Raw genomic sequence first — 25,290 nt, forward strand, 5'->3', positions numbered from 1 at the left:
CTGCCAGGAACTTTTTCAGTTGATTTTACCCTTATATTACCAACAGTGAAGTCTCTACTGTTAACACCAGGATCACTGTAATAATTTTTTTGGGTACATTTCACTGAAAATTCCCCAAGGCAGCACAGAATGTGGTTAAAATCAATTTAAGTTCTGTTTTACAGTCCCTACATGAGAGAAATTTTTATTGCTTGCAGTGTCACCATTTGTTTAGGTGAGCCCCAATGGACAAAATTTGCAACTTGTATATCTAGGCAGTTGACTAAAAGAGGGCAAGAGAGCATCCTTGTCTGAGCACCCTGCTTATAGCTCAATCACTGGTTATTCCATCTGAAGCTTCAACTACTCACTCCCAGGCAATACTTTGGTGCGGTTCAGGGAATATTTTAACTGAGGGGTTGATTTCAAAGAAAGGCTGGACCAGGCTGGACTCTAAGCCACACAGTTCTGTAATGCTATCCCACCTTCAGCCAAATTCACAAGCTCTTCACACTTTCAAAGTAGGCAATGCACAACCCAAAAGTCAGCCTGGACATAAAAGTTCTCAAGTTCCTTCAGATGCCTCAACAAATTGGAAAACCTGTAGAAAAATAAAATTGTAATTATGGTGACACATGGGTTTGATGGATGGACCACTAGATGGATAAAGAGTTGGCTTGATGAATGCACCCAAAGACTGGCTGTCAATGGATCCATGTCCCAGTGGAGGCCAGTGACAAGCAGAGTCCCTCAGGGATCAGTCCTGGGACCAGTCTTGTTCAACACCTTTGTCAGTGACATGGACAGTGGCATTGAGTGCACCCTCAGCAAGTTTGCTGATGACACCAAGCTGTGTGGTGCAGCAGACACGCTGGAGGGAAGGGATGCCATCCAGAGGGACCTTGACAGGCTGGAGAGGTGGGCACAAGCCAACCTCAGGAGGTTCAACAAGACCAAGTGCAGGGTCCTGCACCTGAGTCGAGGCAATCCCAGGCACAAATACAGGCTGGGCAGTGACTGGATGGAAAGCAGCCCTGAGGAGAGAGACTTGGGGGTGCTGGTGGACGAGAAGCTCAGCATGAGCTCTCAGTGCGCACTTGCAGCCCGGAAAGCCAATCAGATCCTGGGCTGCATCAAGAGAAGTGTGGCCAGCAGGTCAAGGGAGGGGATTCTCCCCCTCTACTCAGCTCTGGTGAGACCCCACCTGGAGTACTGCCTCCAGTTCTGAAGCCCCTATTACAAGAGGGATATGGAGGTGCTGGAGCGTGTCCAGAGAAGGGCCACAAGGATGATCAGAGGGCTGGAGCACCTCTCCTATGAGGACAGACTGAAGGAGTTGGGGCTGTTCAGTCTGGAGAAGAGAAGGCTCCGAGGTGACCTAATTGTGGCCTTCCAGTATCTGAAGAGGGCCTACAAGAAGGCTGGGGAGGGACTTCTCAGGATATCAGGTAGTGATAGGACTAGGGGGAATGGAATGAAGCTGGAGGTGGGGAGATTCAGGCTGGAGGTGAGGAGGAAGTTCTTCCCCATGAGAGTGGTGAAGCCCTGGACTGGGTTGTCCAGGGAGGTCGTTGGGGCACCATCCCTGGAGGTGTTTAAGCCCAGGCTGGATGAGGCTCTGGCCAGCCTGATGTAGTGTGGGGTGTTCCTGCCCATGGCAGGGGGGTTGGAACTAGATGATCCTTGTGGTCCACTCCAACCCTGACTGATACTATGATACTATGTCTCAGGGATACCACCCAAGGCCTAGAGGAACAAAGAGTCAAATACTACTACTTGAAGGCAAAGGGTGCCTTAATTAAGAAAGGGCTTAGGGCTTTGGCAGTCTTATATAGCACTGTAGACACCCTAGCAAGGTCTATGCATCTTAAATACTGATTTTTAACACTGCAATTAATAATTAATCCATTTTTATAAACCTTCATTTCCACATTGTTCTATGCCTTCTTTTTTTTCATAAGCATTTTCTATGTTGTTAATGGAATTGCAGGTGTAAATAATAGTAACTGAACAGCTGATCTGTGTTGAATTTTAAATTAAATGCAGATACAAAAATGTTGATACAGACTGATGCCAAAGCTGAGTGTGGGCTGTAAGAGCTTATCCATATGCATATCTTCTTTTCATATAGTTCATTCATATCCAAAAATTTACCAGGTCTATGTCATTGCAGAATAATAACAGAAAGGAAAAGGTTGACTCATTTAATCTGCCTTTCTGATTTTTAATTGTTTCATTTTCATGTCATTTAATACTAATTACTTGGATTTCATTCAAAACTCCCTTTGACAATCCAAAGTTGATAAACCTGAGAATCTGGGTAAGCGAAAAGCTCTGGAAAACTGTTGTGTGGGTGCTGGTATCAGTTTGTAACATCTTTCATCCCTGGGCATTTTCATGTTCAAACTCTTTGGTGTGGGAGTACATAGCATACCCTGTTAAGAGTGGAACACATACGGTATAGTCGCTTCATTCTTCAAATATAGCCCCTAAAGAAGATTTGCAATGAAAAGTGTTGATATAGAGCAGTTCACTATAACGTACTAGACAACATTAATTTAAAACTATCTTGTAGTGAGGCCCCCCCGAACTTTCTCAAAAGATTTGAACTTTTCAGTCACCGTGAAATTATTCTGGGCAGCTGGCCAGTTCATCAATACACTGTGTGCACATCAGTGGCAAAGCTTTTAATTTTGGACATGATTGATCTCAGCCTGTTTTGAATACTGTCAGCTAAAATGAAAGTGAACATTGCAATCAATTTTACAAAACAATTTAATTTCATTGAAATATTTGCAGAGCATTTAAATTGAATTTTGCATAACTTGCATCACAGACAATATGAAAACTGCATCTTTCACTCTTTTTTCTTCCATGATCAAGATTAAATGAATAGAGAACAAACCAAAAAGTGATGAAGAGCAGGTCTTATCCCTTTGACTATGGTTAACTGTTTCTCCTTCAGCATGTTGTCACCAACAAGTCAATGTCTTGGAAACTCAATGACTGTATTAAATTTGAACTTCGGGTTTACTGTGCTAAGATCATTACTTTTGAAATTGTTTTTATCTCTAGGTGCAAACTGGTGGCATTAAGAGATACTCATCTTTGTTAGCTCTTGGAACTTTTCAAATTACCTTGTTCACATTATCAGACCTCAGAGCACTTCCACATTGCAGGCTGTCAGCACCTGCCTGAGTCAATAATGAGGCATCTGCATGTGCAGAGACTTCTCACTTCCTGCTTCCACAGAAAAGGATGTAGGCTGCAGGGGAGGCAAGACACTGTTCTGCATTCACCTAAAGATGTGAAGTGCACTGTGGCATGTCACGACTCTTCTGGTGAACATAGGGAGACTGTGTGGAAGCACAGCTCTCCTAATCAGATCCTGCTTCTCATCTCATTCCAGTCCTTTAATGCTTGTTCAGCAACTTCAGTCACTGCTATCAACAAAGTTACAGTATGCACTTTTAGAAGAACTCACTATTTTCACCCTGGCTGCACAGGCAGTGGTTAATATCTGGGTGGCTATAGTGCTACAGTGTTTTAAGATAAAGTAGTTGAGACCCTCTATTTATTGCCTTACTCTCCTCCTCAGGTTCTACATAACACTGTGTATACTGTGTGACTCAAGTGCTGTAATACAGTGATTAAAAAAAATCAAATATTGTCAACATTTTCATTTCTAAAACACAGACAAAATAACTTCAGTATCTGGCAGAGGTAGGATGGTTTGTGAATAGTTTTGTAGTGTGGCTTTGCTGTCCTGGTCAGAACCAACATGGTTATGTGGGAGATGGCAGCGTCCTACCCGGAAGTCTGCTATCTCCAGTGGGGCAGTGATTGCTTCTCTGATCATCCCAGCACAATTGTCTGACCTCAGCCAGAGTACATCTGCATTAGAAAGATAACCCTTCCCCTTCTTCCTCATTAGTCATTACTTGCCATCTCTTTTATTCACCTTTGCCCCGTCTATGTCTCTACCATTCATGCTTCACCATTCATGTGTGTATTTAGGGCACCCTCTTAAATTTATTTCATTTTAAGAACCAGATCATATTTATGCTAAAGCTGGTTTTAGCAATCACCTTTTTGCAAGGAAGCCTTGAAGTCATAAATAAATTTACAGCTGAAGTTGAATGAAGTAATATGGATGACATCATACTGTATAACACCTGGCCTGCACCATGGGAGGGAATGATTACAATGAAGCACCTGCTGCTGCCACCACATTTACAGGGTGTGCAGGTCAGAGGGTTTTGCTTTACAAGAGATTTGGTCTCACACGGGACTCTGTACCTCATCACACACAGTCTCTGAAGGCACTCTAAGGACTCATCATTAATTCTGATGAGTCTCAGTGTCTGGAGTACCTATGATTGAACATTTTTGCTAATGATTGAAGGTTTCGCTTGAACCAATTCTGACCAAAGGAGATATGGCCATAAGGCCTCTGTGGGAGAAAAAGTCCACAAGTATGCTCCTTTCAAATATGTTCTTCATGAGTTTGCATTTCTCAAAACTGTCTTTTGTATTGATCTGAGTTACATGAAAAGATCAGGGAGTGCTAGGATTTCAGGCATCTGTATCTGAAAATACTCAACCTACCACTGGAATCCCACATTAAAACTTCTTCCCTGCCACTCTTTACCATTCATGTATTTGGAGGAGTTCTTCTGATCTAGGTTTAGAGAAGACAGTTGTAGTGTATGTATTATGCCACTAAATCTGCCCCTGTAAATTCAGGCACCATGGAAGCAAAGGAAATCTGCATGAATTCCTTCTATGGCTTTATAGCTGTAAATGTTTTTTACCATTCCGGCAACCACAAGGGTATTTAGCCAGGATAGGCTGATAAAATGTGGGTGAATTGTTCCCAGTACAGACTTTGGGCCTGGGTATGAAGGACCATTCAAAGCAAATCAGGCTCGTGTACATTTCCTGGCCAACAGTAATAACAATAATAAATAAAAAATTAAGATAATGAAGAAAATATCCAGATATTTCTATTTTGAGTTTATCTGGTTTTTTAAACACTCTACACCATCATTGCCATATTTCAGCCCAATCCTGTACCTTTAAAATACATGTTTATTTTGTGTTAAAGAAAGTTGAAATGTAAAGGTTTTAAGCAGAAATACAAAACAGGATATAAGACATGTGGCGCAACAATTACACCCTAAGGGCAGAGAGAACAACTCAGTGAAGCTAAATGCCTCACGCTTCCCAATACATAACATTATCACAGCATGAGCAATTGGAGATATTGTACAGAACTTCACTGAAGTTAGGTATTTTGAGGCCTATCTTGAATCATTCTCCCGTTTAGACAGGGGATATTTCTGTTCTCTTGCTTACCTTTGGAACTGCACAGTTTCCTGCTTCCAAGCTCTCCCTGATCTGTTCTGCACTGATACTCCAGACATTTCAATCTATCATTTGCTCTCTATTCTGTATACACTGACTCCTGTGAACAGGAGTTCATAGCAGTGAGAGACATTGTCTATGCCAAAATCTGTATATTTATGCAATGATTTTTTATTAAAAGGCAAATAGCAGACATCAGAAATCTTTTTCTTTCCTCTAACAATTAAACCTTCCTGAACCTTTTCAACAGTATGATGTTGCAAAAAAAGCACCATTACATTACACAGTTCATTTCCATCTGAGTGATTTCTTCAGTACTCTGGCATTTCAGGGGTCTCAACTGAATTTGAAAGGATGAGCAATTTCCCTCTGGAGACCTCTATGAACACTGAGATTTCCCTGTAAGAATAGTAACCTTTATTCTTATCCTGGAAATTCACATTCTTAATTTCATCCTCTCGTTCCTGTATTTGAGATGCTATATTATGTTCTGGAAATAATTTGTTTTCAAATCTTTCTTATATGAATTTAGTCTCTCCAGCCCTCACTTTGTTACCAGTTGCACTAGATACAATAGAAATATTGGGCCCCTTTAGTCTTTCTCCTCTTTCCTCCTTTGCCCCAGAGGAGTTATATATATTTTTTCATGGTTCTCTTCTGCACTATTTTGTCTTTTGAGTGTGAGACTGGTAAAATGGTAATTAGAAGTGAATGTATACCCACGTATGTTCTCTTCAAAGCAGCACAGAGGAACTGTGGACTTCTGTAGCACTTCCCAAACCTGTATAATGTCTAATTAACAGAGGCTGGTTGTGAGCATAGTCTTTGGCTGGTGCTGTTATTGGTGCCTTTTGATACTGTATTGAAGTACAGCTTCTTGTTTAGTTTCTGTTCTTATTCTTGCTCGAGATTTTTTTTCACTGTCATTTCTTGCTTCTATTTCTAAATCTGTCCTTTTCCTTGTCCAACATGGTATTTTCAACTCTTCACATTTTAATATCAAGTGAATTTCATTAATGTCATTATTTCTTCCATTTCTTCCTTTTAAGGACCATTAATGAAGCAATGAAATATGACTGAACATAATACAGATTTATGCAATATTCCTTTTCTATTCCATTTCAGTGCTTTACCATTAATCATCAGTCTTTGTTTCTGGCTTTTCAAATGCGTTTTAGTCCACATGACAACTTACATCCAACTGAATATGAATTTATTTTCAGTTTAAGCTGTCCTGTGGCTGGAAACAGTGATGTTATTGATAGCATGACAGTGCAGAGCAGAGCAGTTGTTCTTCTATAGTATGTTGTGGGAGCAAGCATTTCAGTAGGCAGACAAACGAGAGTTAAAATTCCATTTGACTTCCTGTGCAATTGCCTCTGGTTAAAACACATAGCTGATGTGTATCAGCAGTATTCCCTGCAGGTGCTGTAGGTGAAAATCTGTTTTAAAATATAAGCTTCTACACCTATGCACAAAAGCAGGTGGGAAGAGGAGAACGGAAATAATCTCAGTTAGAAGTATGCTTATTGAAATAGTATGCAATACATAGAATAATTTTACTGGTTCTTATTGGCTGGGTATTTTGTTGCAATAACACAACTGAATTGCTACATAAGATAGTCAGAATTCAGAAATCATGCCTCTATATCATATCGTTTTTATCTTACATTATTAGATTTAGCCATCGTCTGTCCACATGGATAGATGTATTTGCCCTTTCTGTACTCAGCTTCCTTGTAACAGCTGTTTATGGATACTTACAAATGCAACATTCGTTACGTGGTTTGCTGCAGCTCAGTATCACAATTGCTGATGGATTCTTTTGAGACTTTTTTTATTACTTACAACACTCATCTGAATCTAATTTTCCTGTTATTTTCATGTTCGGAGAGCTGGGTTCCTTTAAAATTGCTCCCTTTAAAAATGCTGTGTCCTATTTGAAGATCAAAGAGCTGTCAGCATATACAGGAAAGATCGTGAGTGTTTATTTGCTTGATAAAGTGTTAGGGATCTGTGAAGAAAACAGAAATAAATGAATAGGACACTAATACCTTCATATTTTGAAATTAAAATTATTATCAATCCTCTCATTTTGCGACTTTCAGTTAAAGGCATGGTATTGCTAGGTATTTGTCAGCCTCTCCCATAAGTAGACCAATAAACTCTTGAGTATCAAATTTACTCTCTGTAGTTCTTTGCTGCCATCTTCTGTTTCTTTAGATGATTGCCATTATTACTTGGATTCTGAAAAACAAGGCTGGGATGTTTCAGTGCAAAATTTCCCTTACTGTATCTTTTTTTTTCCATTTCCTTGTTTTCAGCTAAAACAAAGTGAAGCAAATGCAGATACAAAGGAGAAGCTTCCATTGCGTCTGCGCATCTTTGAAAAATTTCCAAACAGGCCACAAATGGTGAAAATCTCCAAGCTTCCTTCAGATTTCACAGTTCCAAAAATAAGGTATTGAAATATTTCCTTTACTAATACTCTGTAAACTTGTCTGGTGCCTTGTAGCACCCTATGTGTTGTAACTAGTTTGCCTGTGAATTAGGCAGATAATTCAGAAAGTCAGAAATCAAGCTGAATTAGCATTGATATCACAATGATGTAACATTTTTGTTTTACCTCATTTTTGCTTTCAAATTAATAATTCCTTATAATAATGGAGGGTACTAGAGTCAGAAAAACTGTCACAACTACAATACAATTGGAAAGTGTGCTTGCGTTTCTCCACTCCCTTTTAGATTTTAGATTCTTGTCTTACAGACAACTGGCAGTTTAATCAATTCCCATGTAGCTTTTTTAAAGATAAGGGCAACTGGCAGCAAATCAGGCCACCCAATACCAGTTATTCTGTGGTGACCTTGTCCCCTTTTTGTGTTTGCATAGTTACCACTTTCCTGTAAAACTCATTTTAAAGATCAGACCCTCAGTTAGCTACTAGATCACCAGTTACAGTCCTTCCTGGTGTGGTCTCAAAAAAAGCTTACAGAAATCCAAGTGCTACTCTAGCAAGTACAGGCTGATAAGAGCACTGAAACAGCACAGTCTGGCCAAACAGGTCCTCTGGCCATGCCCATTCCAGTATCGCCCCCAAACACTTGCCATGAAAGAGGACAGTGTGAAAGCCAGCGGTAATTGTTTTGAGTCTCCTGAGATTACATTTCTTATGATTAAACTCTAAAGGAAGATAAGGCAACTATTTTGACATGTTTGTATCATCTTAGCTGAATGAAAGGAATAATGCTGGTCAGAAGCATCAGGAAAAACAACCTTCCAACCAGCCACAGTGGTTTCACTTTTAGTATGAAAACACTCTTTGGTTATTGTGGGGGCATTTGTTTTTATTATCAAAACACTCTCTGGTTATTGAGGGCATTCTTCTCCTAATCATAGTATTTTGTGGTATTTCTTTCTGGCTGTATTTTTCCCAGCAAATTCTAGACATGGTCATACTAACTACTGAAACAGATTTCAAACTATCACTAGCACATCATATCTTTAAATCTGAAACTATTGCACTATGTAGAATCATGTCTCCAGATAAAAATAAGTTTTAACACAGTCAATTTACACTAAAAATAGGGCAACTTCACTAGACTTAAAATACAGTAAGATAAATATATGTGGTAAACAGAAATGCTTCTGTTTTAAACACAGAATATGTGAGGCATGGAATTGCTGAAGCACTTTAGTACTGGCATTCAAAGCAGTTACATGAACAGATGTTGCCTGAAATCCTCAAGAAAGAATTTCTTGCAGAGTGTATGTTTCCTGTGGATTATATCAGCATTTGATTTACATTGAAGTAACAACTCACTATTTAATGAGTTCAAAAGAGATGAAAACTGCAAAAGGCACTTTTTTTTTACAACTGGAAACTACCTAACTAAATAGTAAAAGGAGTAAAAATAATTTATTTGAAACTATGTGCAAGTCACTAATTTCTCAATTCACATATGGGTTTCTTTGATAAATTAATTCCACTTTTAAAAGTTGTTTTGGCATTCTGTCTGTCTATGGCCTAGAACAATTCTTTCTTGCAGTCTACCCATCTTAGTAATAATGCGTTGTTACCTGTAAGGAGGAACAAATATTGCCTCTTTTTGGGGTTTTAATCCATTGCTATCTTCTATTTTTTTACAAGGGAAAGTTTTATGAAGCAATTTATTGATCGGCAGCAACAAGATACCAGCTGTTTGCTACGAAGACTTCCTTCAGCATCTTCTTCCTCTTGTGACCACCCTAAAAGATCAGCAATTGAAGACAACAAATACATTGATCAAAAGGTAAATCAAGAGTATAGGGCACTATATGCCTTTCCTTGACTATTAGGAGAAAAGACCTCAGGTTAGTCAGTTTGTCAATCTTCCTAAAAGTGAACACAAGCTAGGATGACAGAACACAGGGTAAAACACTATCATTTAACCTAAAAATAGACATCACAGCAGTTCCTCATTTGGTTTAAATTTCCCTGTCGCCTTTGACTTCAAAATTCAAGATTTGATACAAAATTTTGTCAACACATCTATTTTAAGAAGATATTTTTTAAAGTAGTCTTGCTGTTAATCCCTGAAAAGCTAGTGGAAAATTGAAGTTTGTGAACATAATACTGGATTTTTGAATGCCTTGATACTGCTAGAGCATTGAAAAGACACTCCTCTGAAGCACAGACTTCGTGTGGTCACAGGAAACGTGTAAAACTTTAAGAACTGCATCTGTGTAGGCATGGGAATTGCTGAAAAAGAGATTGTGAACATACATATTTCATACCCATTTTGCTAGCATACCCAATGCTGCTAGCATTGGACTGGCATGGGTGTTTGAATTCAAAAAATATCAGGACTGCTTAGAATGTTGATGATGATGCAGTGTAAGTGAATGTGTTCAACTTCAGATAATTTGCTGAACTACAAGAGAGAAAAAAATCCCTGTGCAAGATGGAAGATACTGGTCTCAGATTTCTAATGTCATCTACATTGATACAAATAGATATATAATTTTGGCTTTCCTCATATGTGGTTTGCAGCTGTAACTCAGGACAGCAGTGGTACAGGCAGAAAATAATGCTCTTCTGACAACAAATGGAAAGAATTTGCAAATTGCTGATAATTTCCATACCTATTTCAAGGGCAGAACCCATTCTTGTGGCCAATGTATTCTATGGTGTCAGTAAACCAAAGCTGAATATCATGGCCTGTGGCAAAGTAGTATTTAACAGGCAAGGAAGGCCTTAGGAAGGAATCAATCCTAAATGGACATCATCTCTAACAAGCGCAGCAGAAAAATTGGTTATTAAATGACAAGCCTAGGGGGCAACAGAACTATGTCAGATATCACAAATGATAGTTCTCAAACACTGTGTTTGAAGGTGTGTCTCCTGTGTTTGAAGACAGATAAATATCTGGCACAGTTTATTCAATGAGATCTTGCAATATGAAAAGAGAATGCTGAATTCTTTTCAAATTTTCACTTCCCTCCAAGAGCAAATATGCATGATCTGACTATCTTTTTTTTCACCAAGCGTTTACAAATTGGTTTTGCATTGTCAACCTGCTTTTAGCACATCTTTTTAGATTCCTGTGCCTCAAGGGTAGAATCAATGATGAGTAATATTTCTGATAAATGTAGCTTAGAACAAGGTATTTACATGCTCCTATTAAAAGGGAGAAAGCACTGGGAAGGATTTTGTGAAAGTAATTACTCTGGCTTTCTATAGTTACAGTTACCAAGGCAACCTCACTTTTTATATGAACAAATCTTCTTAAAAATACCTTATCCTTAAAACAAGCTTGAAACAGCTGGTTGCACTTAAATTTGTAAGCCTTGCATGCATACTCTACTTTTGTTCATAAAAAAGGAAACCTGGCCAAATACTTATCTAATCCCAGTGCCTTGTAGGATGCACTCACACTGCTCCTGATAGCACTGCAATGGCTTCAGAAAATTTTTACTTTTTTTGCAAGATGGTTGATGAAAAAAATAGGGTGGAATCAAATGGCCAGATTATCCTGACAGATTTGACTCTCCTTCCTTTGTGGTGCTTGAATTGTGGCTAGTTCCTTCAGTTTCTCCTGGACTTTCATCAGTATTTCTGCATTTCACACCTGCTGAAGATATGCTTTAAAAGGACATTCCCTTATTTCCATTTCAGGAACACTCATTTCCTTTCTCTAAAAATCTGTCATTACATATATGGTGTTGAGGGGGTTTTGTTAAAAATCAATAATTTATGGTGATCAATACAATAAATTGGGTTTTGTTCTCTTATATAATTCATTTAGTAGGTCTTTTCAGTATTATAATTACCCACTTCTTTGAATATGTGTTTTAAGTTGTTACAGGGGGATAGATTTTCATGGCTTTCTTTGGTTTTTAACGTATTTTAACTTTCCAAGGTAACTGGAAAAAATGTTTATTTTTCTATATTACCACAAGCACGATTACAGGCACATTGAATTTTTTTTCATCTTTGCCAAAATAAAAAGCTTTAGACAAAGCTTTGAAAAATAGATTTCTTTTCTATATTTCTTTTTTTCTAGTCAAATCTGAGCATGACAGAAGTTTTTCTAACTTTTCCAAATTTCTAAACTATAATCAGAGTAATAAACTAACCAAACACTAATATAGAAAAAATATTTTTAGATATGTAGATGTCCTTTACCTTTTACACTTGACTGGAGTTGACTGTTGACTGGAGTATAGGGGCTGAGTGCCTGCAGGCAGACAGACTGTGGTACGTTCATTCTTCTACATCCAAAGCCAGCAACACCTGAGTGTCTCAGTTAAAGATACTTGGGAGGCAGCTTATCAAGATGCTTTAGCTGATCTGCCTAGGGCTATCTGTAACTTTTTGTATAAAACTGGGTTTCTGTGTGGTTATCGAAACTTAACACTGCTGGAAATGCAGGATGGTCATTTTTAGCACTCTTCTTGAGGTCCTGCTGAGCAAATTTTTTAAATGCATTGATCTCACTGCAGACCTCTTCCACTACACTCTGAGCTAGTCTGTCCTGGTGTGGTCTGAAGGGATAAGTTGAAGAGCTCTGGGTCTAAACAGAGAAGCCAGGACTGTCCAGGTTGGTGAGGCTAGCCCTGTTGTAGTATGAAATACCATGAAAATACTTTCTGATGAAAGAAGAAAGACTGCTCAGAAAAACTGTATAAGAATCATAGAATCATAGAATCAATGAGGTTGGAAAAGACCTCAGAGATCAGCAAGTCCAACCTGTCACCCAACACCTCATGACAACTAAACCATGGCTCCAAGTGCCACATCCAGTTCCTTTTTGAACACTTGGGATGGTGACTCCTGGGCAGCACATTCCAATGGCCTATCTCTCTTTCTGGGAAGAACTTTCTCCTCACCTCGACCCTAAACCTCCCCTGGTACAGCTTGAGACTGTGTCCTCTTGTTCTGGTGCTGGTTACCTGGGAAAGGAGATAGTGCTGTTATAAAACTAACGGGGAAAAAAAAGGCATCTGAGGAAAGGGTTATAAGATGAAAAGAAGGAATTACGGCATTAAATAACATTGTGGATGTGGGAGAAGGAAAGTTTCACAGACAGAGCAAAGGGTTTTATACTTCCATATTTGTATGAAAATTATTCACAATATGCTGGGAATTTGCTTAGCTAACCAATAGTTCAGTAACTTCTTGGAGAGGAGAAATGGATGAACTATGAAAACATCATTTTTGTGTGAATGGGTAAATGAGAAGCAAGGAAGTTGACGGAAAATAAGGACATCTCACTGTGTTGGCTCTCTCAAGAGCCTGAGGGATAGTCACAGCAAGTTTCAAGGGACGAATAACTGAATGAGCTGTAAGATTTACAACAACTCAGGTGTCCAGTAAAATACAGCTGAGTTAGCTGCAGAGCATTGGCCTTGGCGCCTTAACTTCAAGATTAGAATCAGAGGAGCACATAAACACCTCAGCTTTCTTAAGAGACATACAACTTTAGGAAGCCCTGTGGAAAATTGCTGTGAGGAGGGCATTCCTGAACTGGTTACTTACCACATTGCTGTTAAAGATCAAAACCAGCAGGATCATGAGACGGGCTTTGAAAATGTCCGTGACTCAATATGTACAGATACCCATGTGCACATTTACAGCAGTGGCATAGCAGGACTGAATTATCAAACAGCATTTAATATATCCATGCATTTTGTAATTCAAACTTTGAGCATCTCCTATTCAGTTGAAGGACTATAAACAATCCAGTTCCCTTATTTCTTCATTCGTGAGATTAATTGCATAGGAGCAAATGTATTTTTTCTTTCCTCTCTATCATCCTGTTTGCTTTCTATTTCCTTTCACATATATGAAGTTTATCTCTGTAAGAAGTTAAATTAGTAGCTATGCCTGGTTTTTTACTGTGGGAGCAAGATCCATCACTGAATTCTATCTCCTGTGAAAGCTCAACTTCCCACACTATATGCCTATCCCCTTAATTTCTTACTTGGAGCAGAATGTATCTGTATCACAGGAGGTCATGGTCAGAAAGTGAGAGCTGATCTCAGCAACAGCCAGAGCTATTACTGTGGAGAACTATGAATATTAAGCAGCAGATCTTGTGTTGGATTCTGTGCTCTTTTGGGAGCCAGAGCACTGAAGTGATATATTCATGATGACCTGAGTTGCTTTGCAAAGTGTGCTGCTGAGCTTTGCACCCTTTTTTGTTAGGCTGTTTGCCTTCTTTCCCAGGTATGATCCTGATGATACCCACTAAAATTAGATGAGATGGAACACAAGCATCAGCCTGATTATAAAGCTCCTCCTGGAAGGGTCTCAAAATTTTCTTGGAGATCAACATCCATTGGTTTATATAGAAATAATTATCTCTCAGCACCTCAGGGAAAGATCACATTTTTATCAGTTTACAATTTCACACACTGATTCAGAACATACTATATCTTTATCAGATCTATGCTCAGATTCTTTCATTAGCTATCCTGCTTTTCCAAAAAGGACAAGGAATATTCTAAGTATATTCTGGAAGGACTTTTCCTTTCAGAAAGTATATGTAATCGTAAAAGCTGAAACAGCCTTTCAGCTTTTCTAAGACCTAGCTTTTAGTACTGAAGACTGCATGTCCGAAGCTATCTTTCAGAAAATCATCAGGCTTGAAGACATACTAATAAACATTTTTTGTCCTTTCCAGAGTTTCTACTTCTTACTGTAACAAACTTGTATTCTAAGTTAATCAACCTCTTCTGAACTTTATTTTAGGCATTCTATTGTACAAAGCATAATTTTGCACAACAGGTACAATAGCATTCTGTTGTGTTCCTGATTGTTCTTTTCTTTAAGTAATTTGAAATAAATTATCACAATCATTTTGAATATAGCAGAAACTAATAAAGTGTAATTGCACATGAATTCCAAATAGAAAAGATTATTTCTTTTTAAACAATAATAAATACTACATTTTTTTCTGAATATCAACAAAAATAATTCTGAATATCAACAAACTTAATCTTCCTTTATTGCGTTTATGAGTAGAACTCAGTCCTACAAGTTTAGTTTCCATATACCACTTGTTAATTAAACACAGCCAAATGCTTCAGTCTTACCTATTTATGTCATTCACAGGACATTGCAAAAATCTATCTAGCTATAACATTCAGAAAATCATTAAAACAATCTACCTGCTGGAATGAAAAAGGCTCATGAATACAGCATTTTCTTGCTTATTACAGTCTTGATTTTCAAAGATTATTTTTGTCTCATGTCTGTTCTCATCAGATCTTTCTGCAAAGCTTAATATATAAAAATGCAGTGGTGTACTTCGGGTTTTGTAAAAGTTAATGAGATTTCTTTGCCTATTTTGCATTTTTTAAAGATTTTTTTACTTTTCAGAGAAATTAGATATGTAACAATGTACCTATGTCTCTGTGTCTAAATAATCAATTCATAGAAAAAGGCACTTTTCTTATTAAGTATTTTACCACAGACACATTTCATCTGGTAATGTTTAACTTCTGACCATGTTTGCCTTCAGAGCAGAGAAGAACTGCAATACTATCAACACTGTTCTTGTTAAGGTCAGTCTGTGGCTTCTGATGAATTTAAATTGCTTTGTCACCTTTGCCTCTACATAGTGTGTTCAGAATTCTGCCTGGAATAGACCAGTATTCAATGACATTCTGAGAGAAAGGAGGCTGGGGACTGGATACTTTGCCATTTTCAAAAAGTGCATAATTCAGCCCTTCTTTCTGGCATTCACTTTCCTCAGTTTTGTGCTAAAAGATTTCAAGGGCTCAATAACAAGTCTCTGAAGATTCATTAAGACACAAGGGACTGATAAACAAAATACAGACATGGCAAAATTTTTAGGGTTGCTGTATGTAACAGAATCATTTGGAGTGAACAGAGAGGCAATGAAGGGCTGGGGTACGGGTAGCTTGTCTATTTGAGCCTTGTACTCTCCTTTTCCTTGCTCCTACTGAGGAATCTAGATCTTTACCAAACCTTTCAATTTCCCTCATCCACTCACAAGACTCACTCACAAGAACTGATTAAATATACTCATGATCATTTTGTTTTGGTGAAAGGAATTACAGGCATGTTAACAAGAGGCTAAACAACCCCTGTTCCTTCAGCCAATCTTCATAAAACTTGTTTTCTAGACCCTTCACCAGCTTCAATGTCATTCTTTAGACCTGCTTTATGAAAGAACATGTAGGTTTCCCAGACCAATAATCAGCTAATCAGAAGAACATGGCTTTCTTTGAGAGACGGGAAGCAATCAAGGGCTGCAAGAGGAATTAAGGCAATTCCAGGTCAATGACTCCCAAGAATTAAGGAGATTATGCCCACTTCTCATTCTAGACATCTGATTGAAAGGGACAGCCTTTGACTCCATGAAGCACCTACCTAATGCTAGACCAGTTTCTTGACTGTTTAACAAGCCTGTGCGTTATGGAGGACAACCTTGCCAAGGACCATCTTTTCAAAGTCCAAATGGAAATACTTAGTACCACTCTGATAGAGGGAAGTGGATTTGATGATCTCTAGAGTTTCCTTATAATTTCATGCTTTATGATTCTGCAGGCCTTAGGCAAAGTACTCAAAAGATGTAAAGCAATTCGCCACTGATTTCTATAGGATGTAGTCACTTAACCTGCTTAAATTCTTCTGACCATTTTGTTAGTTACCTACCAACAACTTGCAGTCTATCATTCTATCAGTCTTTGTGTTTTTATTGCTTTCATTTTGATAGAGCCACATCTCTTTAAGCCAAAGATGCATAAGTAGAATTCAAGTTTTGAAGAGATTCTGCCCAAATATTTCCTCACTGTTTCTTAAAAGTTACTTTGATATATCACATACTGTGCTGACTCTCCATATTTTCCCTAGAAGCTGTGCATGTTTAAATAACAATGCAATACCTAACAAGCTGTTCATTCTGGAAGTCTACATAAACCATCAGTTGTCATCCAACAAAGTCCAAACTGAAACAGAAGCATTGATAATTTTTTTTTCCTTGCCTGGAATTTCTGGCATGATGTAGAAGACTATTCCCATATGGTCCTGCAGTTGCCAATAAAAGATTGCTGCCAACAGTACTAAGCTAAAATTCCTAATTTTCATAGAACAGTTAAGAAATTGTGTTAGAAAAATACATTACATGCACTTCTTTTTTTACCCCCCATTGTCAACCAATCATTTCAGACATTTATATCTCATTATTAACTTACGACCTTGTCTCACATTGTGTTATGAACTGCCACCAACACTTGTCTCTCTTGCCAACTCTGCAGTGGTCTGATACAAAAATAATACACTACATCACCACAGTTTTTGCCTGTTGGTAGCATACAATGCTCTGCCATAATCAAGTTGAAAATGATAGTTTTATGCAATGCTTGCTTAGGTTTGTGCAAGGAAAAAATGTGACTGGCCAATTATGTGAAAGTCTTGATGATGAATAACATTTTTCTAGACTTGAAACCGCTGAGCTGTATCTTAGCTGCTATAAATTGGATGAAATCAGCAGTGCTGGGCCAATACTCCTAGACTGTAGCACTAGTCTTTTCCAACCTTATTGATTCTATGATTTTGTGATTCTAGCCCACAGTCATTAGCTGTCACCCAGCAAAAGTACAATCCTGTGTTTCTTTGCTTTTAATCTTATGCCAAGGATTTTTCTAGATTTTTATGATATACTACTAAATAAATCTTCTCATTTAAAATGTCTGCAGTACCTTTTCAAAGCAGCGGGTGGCACTTGCAGAGCAGCAATGTTCTCTGATTCAGCCTCTTTTACAACAGTTAGCAGTGGTTTATTGCTTTGTCCTTGTCATTTTGGACTAATGGGATCTCCTAGGATGTAGCATTCAGATTGAGTTCACACTAACAGGACTGAGTTATTCCATCTGCCTGAAGTCTGTCCTGCCAACAGCAGCAGTGTTGGGTGCCAGTACTTGTGGATGAAGCACCTGCCTGTCGATTTCCTAGTTCTGTGTCTTGTGGTCACATCTGTGTAAATAAAAGAACATGGAATACAAAGCATGAGCTTTATTCATGGTTTCTCAGGAGCACACATTTTCCATCTAAAACCTTTTCATCTGGGAAATATTATCAGTAATTTGCTGACCTGTCACAGCTGTTCCTTAAAGATTAAAGTAGACTGCAGGAGTTCTTTTAAATGTTGTGTTGAAAACGTATTTAACGGTAATCAGATGTCATTAGGTGATTTCAGGACAGTGTTGTGTGCTAAAAAGTAGTGCTTTATAGCAAGAAGCCATATGACACTTAATTCTGTACTAGGTGTACATATAGGCTGCATAACAAAGTAAATAAATAAATAATGTCTAATAAAGATACACTGAGGGTGTCCTCACAGTACATGACAGTCTGTAATAAAAAACCCAGCAGGCTAAACAGATACACCCTAAACTAACCTCAGTAGAGTACACTATACTTATTTAAATCCACATCATCTGATCAAGTAATGTCTTTTGTACATTAACACTGCTTATAATTTCCTCTGCAACATTCAAGAACTCGGCAGGTATCACAAGTTTTAATTGCCAGCCTCCTTCTACACCAGCATGCAGCATCTAGACATTATTAAACAAAATACTGATCACCACCTTAATTTTCTTTTTGCACAGTTCCACTGCATTTTCCTGGTGTGCTATGCAAATTTTGAAAATTAAATGGAAAGCAGTTTGGTTTATTTTTCTAATAGAGAAATAAGGAGACATTTGGAAAATCTATAGCAGTGTTTGATTTTCTTCAGCATGCAAATTGACATATGCATGTTGTTCTCTGACTGACTGCTGACTCCTTTAAACATGATGAACACATCAGCCGTGTGTATCTAAACATATTATCTCATATCCCTTCTTCTGGATATTTTAAATTTAAGATTTATTCACCCGGGTTCTGTTGAAGCAAGGACTCCTAAGTCCTAAAGAGCATTAGTAGACAGCACACATTCTTTTTCCCTGATGTTTGGTGTCATTGCAATTATTCTAAACCAACTATTTATAACAGGGGGAAAAAGCAGCTGAAACAAGGCAGCTGTTTTTTCCAACTTTATTATTCCCAGAAGTTTGATGTTCCTTGCTGAAACCTAAAAAAAATTGTTACCTAACTCCTTACAAAAGGATAGATACCTCTGTGGTTTGCAGGCTTATTTCTGCAGTCCTGATAAGGGGAAAAATCAGTTAATTAATTTCACTGACATTAAAAGAGAGAAGATGTGAAAGAGTTGCCATTGCTTTCACTATTGTCAGCTATATCTAAATCCATAATAAGGTACCATTCTGATAAATCCAGTAAACCTGTGCTGAGGTACTGCAAATAAGTTAAATCCTATACAAATATATTTCAATATATGAAATATTTACCACTACACAATATTTAATAGGGTGGCTTATCTCATCCTGTCAATTTATGTTGACCATATCAAAGTAATGGAACAACTGGGTTTCGTTTATATTCAAATATTCAACAAGCCTCTTACTATTTTATAAATCCTAACAGAAATTTCAATACCTCATTATCAAAGCTACATTCTGAAGTATTACTTCATTTACTTCAGTTTTCAAGTTGTAATTTTTTTTAAGGAACCCACAGAATATCAAAATAATGGTGTCTTGAAATCCTCCCTGTCCTGCTTCCGCAGGCTGTACAGAGATGTGTTGGGACTTAGAAAAGGTTAAAGCCAGGCTTAAAAAAGCAGGTGTTGGAAAAGAGGTTGCAGCTTGCTGTTGTTACAAGTGTGGCTTACAAAGCAGTAACCATTTTAGTGATATTCTATATAACCAGCAAGTTCTAAGTTATTTTCTAGGCTTTTTTTTTATCTCCAAAGTCAGAGATATTACTGTGAATCAGAGCCACTCTGCGTCATGAGAGGTGTTCTAGCAAAATTATTTGTAGAATGACTCTGAATCTGAGGTAGTGTTTTAGAAATCCATTACTTACGTCCATAGCTCAGACACGAGGGCAACAAGGCTGGTGAGAGGCCTTGAGCACAAGCCCTATGAGGAGAGGCTGAGGGAGCTGGGATTGTTTAGCCTGGAGAAGAGGAGGCTCAGGGGTGACCTCATTGCCCTCTACAACTACCAGGAAGGGGTTGGTCTCTTCTCCCAGGCAACCAGCACCAGAACAAGGGGACATGGTCTCAAGCTGTGCCAGGGGAAGTTTAGGCTCAAGGTGAGGAGAAAGTTCTTCGCCGAGAGAGTCATTCGTCATTGGAATCGGCTGCCCGGGGAGGTGGTGGAGTCACTGTCCCTGGAGGTGTTCAAGAGGAGTTTGGACATGGCACTTGGTGCCATGGTCTAGTCATGAGGTTTGTGGTGACAGGTTGGACTTGATGATCCTCGAGGTCTCTTCCAACCTTAGCGATACTGTGATACTGTGATACTGCGACACCAATCAGTTAAATAAATCCAACAGTTATAATAAATATTTTAAAGTAATGTGCTTAGAGATTCCATTTCAGATCAATTAAAAATGGGGAACGCATTGCTAGGAGCTCCCAAATTTCTCTCACCCATTTGCTTCACGATAACAATCTCCCAACAGTTGACAGAGTTAAGTCTTGCTAGGTGCCACAGGCTTTCTTTTCATCAGAGGTTCAATGCTTCAGCTAAATTCTTCAGCTGTGGTAAGTTCCTTGATTTGAAATGTTTATTAATCACTTGTTTAGGAATTAAGTGCTTATTTTTTCATGTACCTCAGTCCTTTCATGATCAGGAAGTCTTGTTCACAAGAATATGCCTATAACACAGTTCATGACCAGAGGCAAGCACAAGGACATTTTCCTCACCACATTTTGTTCCTCTTACATTGGGAGGGAAAAAAAGGGGCCTACTTTCATCTCACCTAGCTGTAGGGACTAAAATCGTACATCTAAGCTTTGTTAGCTGGCTCTTCTTGTATAGTCCAGATTATGATACAGCCTAGTCAAAATCCAAAGGGGAGAAGTAGCAAGAATTAAAACAAAGATACTACTTGACCAGCCGGAGAAGAAATCTGTAACAAAAGGAATTACATTCATGCTAGTCAACAAAACTAGCTGCTTCTTTCTACCCAGAATTAGCTCAGGATTGGGATAGTGAAGAGAAAAGCTGCAAGACAAGGCTGGGGTCTTAGACATGTCTCAAAGAATATGGTCTATGTGATCATTTTGATCTTTTCCACCATCCTTTTCCTGAAGAGAACACCCATGCTACAAATCGTGAAAAACAGCTTTATGATAGAGAACATTAGATGTTTAACTTTACATGCACTCAGCATCATAATGTTCCATTGGTCCACCACATAAACATGTTGTATTTTACAGCAGTTAAAAAGTGCATTCTCTTTTTCTCTATTTTTTTAGCTCCGTAAATCTGTTTTCAGCATCAGAGCAAGAAATCTTCTGGAAAAAGAGACAGCAATCAATAAAATTTTAAGGTAAGAATCAGCAGTGATTTGAGATTGTTTTGACTGTCATCTGGTTTCTCAAGACCTTGTTTTTCATGAATGTTACTGTATCCCTTTGTAGGATGTCTGTTGCCTTCATTATACATAACATAATTTTAAATGGTTCTTTTATGTCCTTGAGCAGCAACAACAGAGGAATTTCTCTTCAGTATGTATTTGGATTCTGTGTCTTGCAGAAAGATCATGTTCCAGCTCTTTTCACTTCTTCCTTCTAAATTAACAAAAAAATGTCTGTTCATAAGCAATGTTATTTTGCCTAAAGTATTCTGGCCTAGTTCTTGTGTATATACACACATAAATGTTTGCAGGGGCTACACACTATAAAGCATAGGCTACACCTAATCATAACCCACAGTAGGAAATATACAATCACGAATGCTTCAGAACTGTGACTTCAGTGGAAGGATTTCCTAAATGTGTTAATCATGATCAATCTTTTTGGTATTCTTTATCAAATAAGTCTTCACCCAAGTCTCTAATACCCATTTACAAAGTTATCATATGGGTAACACCATACTGCAGTTTTTCATGCCCCTATTGGTTTTACATTAAAATGCCTGGCACTGACACTAAGTGCATTATCAATGGCCATAATTTATAGAGCCTTTTTTTTTTTTTTTTTTTTTTTTAATATTTACATTCTGTGACTATTTAGGCTGTGCCTTTAAAAAAAATTCCCAGCAGATCTACAGTCGGGTGTTGTAATGGGTTGGGGCAAACCCCCTCCCCACCACGTGCAGAAATAATGACTCAGACAAACTGATTGCAAAGGTAGTGGAGAGTTTAAATAGAGAACAGTGAGTGTGCACAAAAGGAAACATAGTGACAAGAAAGGAACCAAAGTAAACCCAGAAAGACCCCAAACCCCACCTGAGGGTGCATCCAAAACCCCCAGGGCTCCTCCTTCCGCCCCCTACTATTAGGCTGGTCTCAGCTGGCCAGATCTGAGACTGCCCATCCCCCAGTGGCCTTGGGCCCAATCAGGCCCATGGCCGGGAGATCTCTCCCCCAGTTACCAAGTCTCGGAGAGGGAAAGAAAGAGGAAGTGCCAGACCCCACCGCAAAATTTATAGTGGTGCAAGGGATTATGGTAGAAATACCTAACTTCCTGAGTCCACCCACTGGGATGGACTTCTGGACACAGGAAACACCCCTGTAGCAGAGGGCACCCAGCCCAAACTACGACAGGTGTAAAAAGGAAAACAAAGATTATTCTAAATGAATTTCATTGGTCAGATGTGAGATGTACCATAGCAATATCTCTCACATTCTTTTCTCTCAGTCTCATTCCATCTCTTTCTGCTGGCATGCACGTTGCTGTCCTGGACAGAGAGAGACCGCTTATCAGCAAAACTTGAGATAAGCATTACTGACTTACCAACAACACTTTTGAGCTAACTAAAATCCTTCTTAACATATCTTTCCTTTTCTCTTTTCTTCTAATTAACTAGAGGGAAAAGGGAGGGGGAGGTTGGGAGTAGGCGAGGTGTAATTCTCCTGCCCAAGGAGGATTTCTGTGCTGTTTGCTTTTTATAAATACCTGTATTATATTGTAAATACTGTATATTTTGTAAATATTCATTGCATTCCATTATTGCTTATAAAATACAGCTCCATTTCTCTTCCCCGACTGGGTTCAGCTGAGCTTTTGTTGATGTGTGTGAGTTAGGCCATCACACATTCTCACCAAATCAGGTACATCTCCAGATTATTGTGGATGAGTGGTCCCAGGAAAATATGAACAGAAATAATTGGTCTGAGAAGGGCACCTCTGGGTTCAGATTAAGTACGGCAGTGTTTTATGAGGAGTGGTGCACTAGGAATTCAGTGTGAATTACAAAGCTGCTTGAAAACTGCCTAGTAATTACATGCCATGTCAGAAATATTACAGCTCTAGTTCTTTTTGATACTCTATAAGAATACAGCACAGGGCAAAAGACAGAAATTATTGTGAAACTTTATCTGTTTTTAAACCCATGATAATGAAAACATGAACAATTACTAACTCGAATACTATTTGTCAAGATTGAGAATTGTAACTACAAGACCATAAGGATTCCATTTTAACAAAACTTAAAGCTCTATTTGTAAACATTTCTTTCAGTTACATGAATATACCTTGATTTCACAGGCATTGCTGTTTCAGATAGGTAAATACAAATCTCTTTGTCCTAATCAAAAAATATTTTAAAATGTGGTTTTAGATACAGGCTTTGTAGCAATGTTTCACTAAAACATTTATAATGAAATTCTATGTTATGTTACAACTGTGAAATGTTATTAACATCTCTAGCTTTACACAAATGTCAGTTTATTTGGTATGTTTCTTATACTACACCAGAGGGGGAGCACATGGACAAAGAGAGTACTCTCCTTTTTTTATATATTTAAAAACATTTTTACAACTGTGACATCTGTAGGGGTTCCAGTCTTTTCATACATAGAAAAACTCATCTAATGCAAATTTAAATTCAGAATTATGATGAATTCTTCTAAAAGCACAGAACTTTCTCCCTTTTTGGAGAAGTCTGAAGAGTGGAAGGATAATCTGAGCAAACTGTTTGTAGTTCACTAAATTCTCAGAGGTACCAGGACAGAATCAGAAATCAGTCCTTCCAGTTTCAATCCTCTGACTGCACTTGGTCCTCCAGAGTACAGCTTCGGCCAATGTTTTGTGTCTAGGAGGACTTCTCATCAATTCACCTGAATTCCTCTGAAGAAAGGTTTCGGAGAAAAAGTTTTCACGTACTGATCTATTAATTTGTTTTAATTCATCTATTAATTTAATTTGCATTTACTGTGCTTCCCCATCTACTTCCTGGGTCATCAGCAATGAAGTTTATAGGAACACAGACAACTGGAGAGAACTTCTGTTAAGTAAGAAAATTGTGGGATCATATGTCCTCTAATGCTTTCCAATGCTTGTTAAGTCATTTACAAAGAGGCAGTCTTACTCTCCTGAGAAAAAGAAGCAAATACTGTTTATTGTTATTTGTTATTGCCTCAAACATACTAAATAACCTCTGAACTGTGACATCTCCAATGCATCTGTTCCAGCATATGAAAATTATGTTGATGATGTATCTGGTGAACATGCTGATCAAGAGCATTGCCAGTGATGGGCAGGCCAGTCCTGAGCGCTGCTAATGTGTCCATGTGGATGCAAGTGTTGGTGCAGGGGAGTTTTACAGAGAAAGAAATTGTAAGAAATGATAAAATTTACAGCTGAAACTTTAGATTCAGTTCTAGAAACATAGGAAAACTCAAACTCACAAGACAGGAGAGAATTTTTTTCTTATTTTTACTCTAGTTGTAAATGCAGTCTGCTCCTTGGTAAGTGTAGCTGAGTCTCAGCTATTCAGAGTATCTGATAAAAGGAGAAACGGCACTTATGTCAAGAACAATAAGAGATAACTCAGAATGTCCCTTCTGGAAAAGAAAAATTCTTCTAGCATCTTTTTAATTTTTGTCTACCTGAATTGAGAAGCATTTATCTAAAGCAACAGTACTCCACAGTAAAGCTGCCCATGGGCAATTTCAATTTGATCAAATTGCCGTACTGAAAAGGCAACATTAAGTGAGTTATAGCTTAAGTCCACCTCTTACCTTTTTCCTTCTACTTTTTAAACATTGACAAATTAGATTTCAATCAAATTCTGAATGTTTCAATATAACCAACTGCATGGAAGGAACATGCATTACACAGAGGTACCTTTATGTCTCCTGTGCATATTCCTCTATCCAAACCTTGTTTTGCTGTTTATGAATTGAACTGCAGCTTGACATTTTCTTCCCCAGGAGGAGGAAGAGGGACATAAATAAGCTTCAGCCACTCAGAGAGACATTCAATCCTAGGTGTCTTGCCTGCTTACCTAATGTTACATTTTGCAGTAAAACAGGTGTCTCAGTTGTCTGCATTTTCCATCAACTTACTTAACTGCACTCTAGGAGAACTATCTGTTTTCCGAAGATCTTTGCTTGGAAACTGTGGTGAAGA

General features: G+C 38.2%; 1 protein-coding gene across 3 annotated transcripts in view; it reads left to right on the forward strand.

Annotated features, from left to right (window-relative positions):
- NALCN (sodium leak channel, non-selective) overlaps positions 1 to 25,290 on the forward strand; it is a 240,213-nt gene that overhangs the window by 169,894 nt on the left and 45,029 nt on the right. For all 3 annotated transcript variants that reach the window (XM_054162907.1, XM_054162905.1, XM_054162906.1), the window contains 3 exons: positions 7,671 to 7,807; positions 9,495 to 9,636; positions 21,190 to 21,263. In XM_054162907.1, the coding sequence (XP_054018882.1) occupies positions 7,671 to 7,807; positions 9,495 to 9,636; positions 21,190 to 21,263 (353 nt within the window). The remainder of the gene's footprint in view (positions 1 to 7,670; positions 7,808 to 9,494; positions 9,637 to 21,189; positions 21,264 to 25,290) is intronic.

This window comes from Dryobates pubescens, chromosome 7 (genome assembly GCF_014839835.1).
Source record: "Dryobates pubescens isolate bDryPub1 chromosome 7, bDryPub1.pri, whole genome shotgun sequence".
Taxonomy (NCBI): domain Eukaryota; kingdom Metazoa; phylum Chordata; class Aves; order Piciformes; family Picidae; genus Dryobates; species Dryobates pubescens.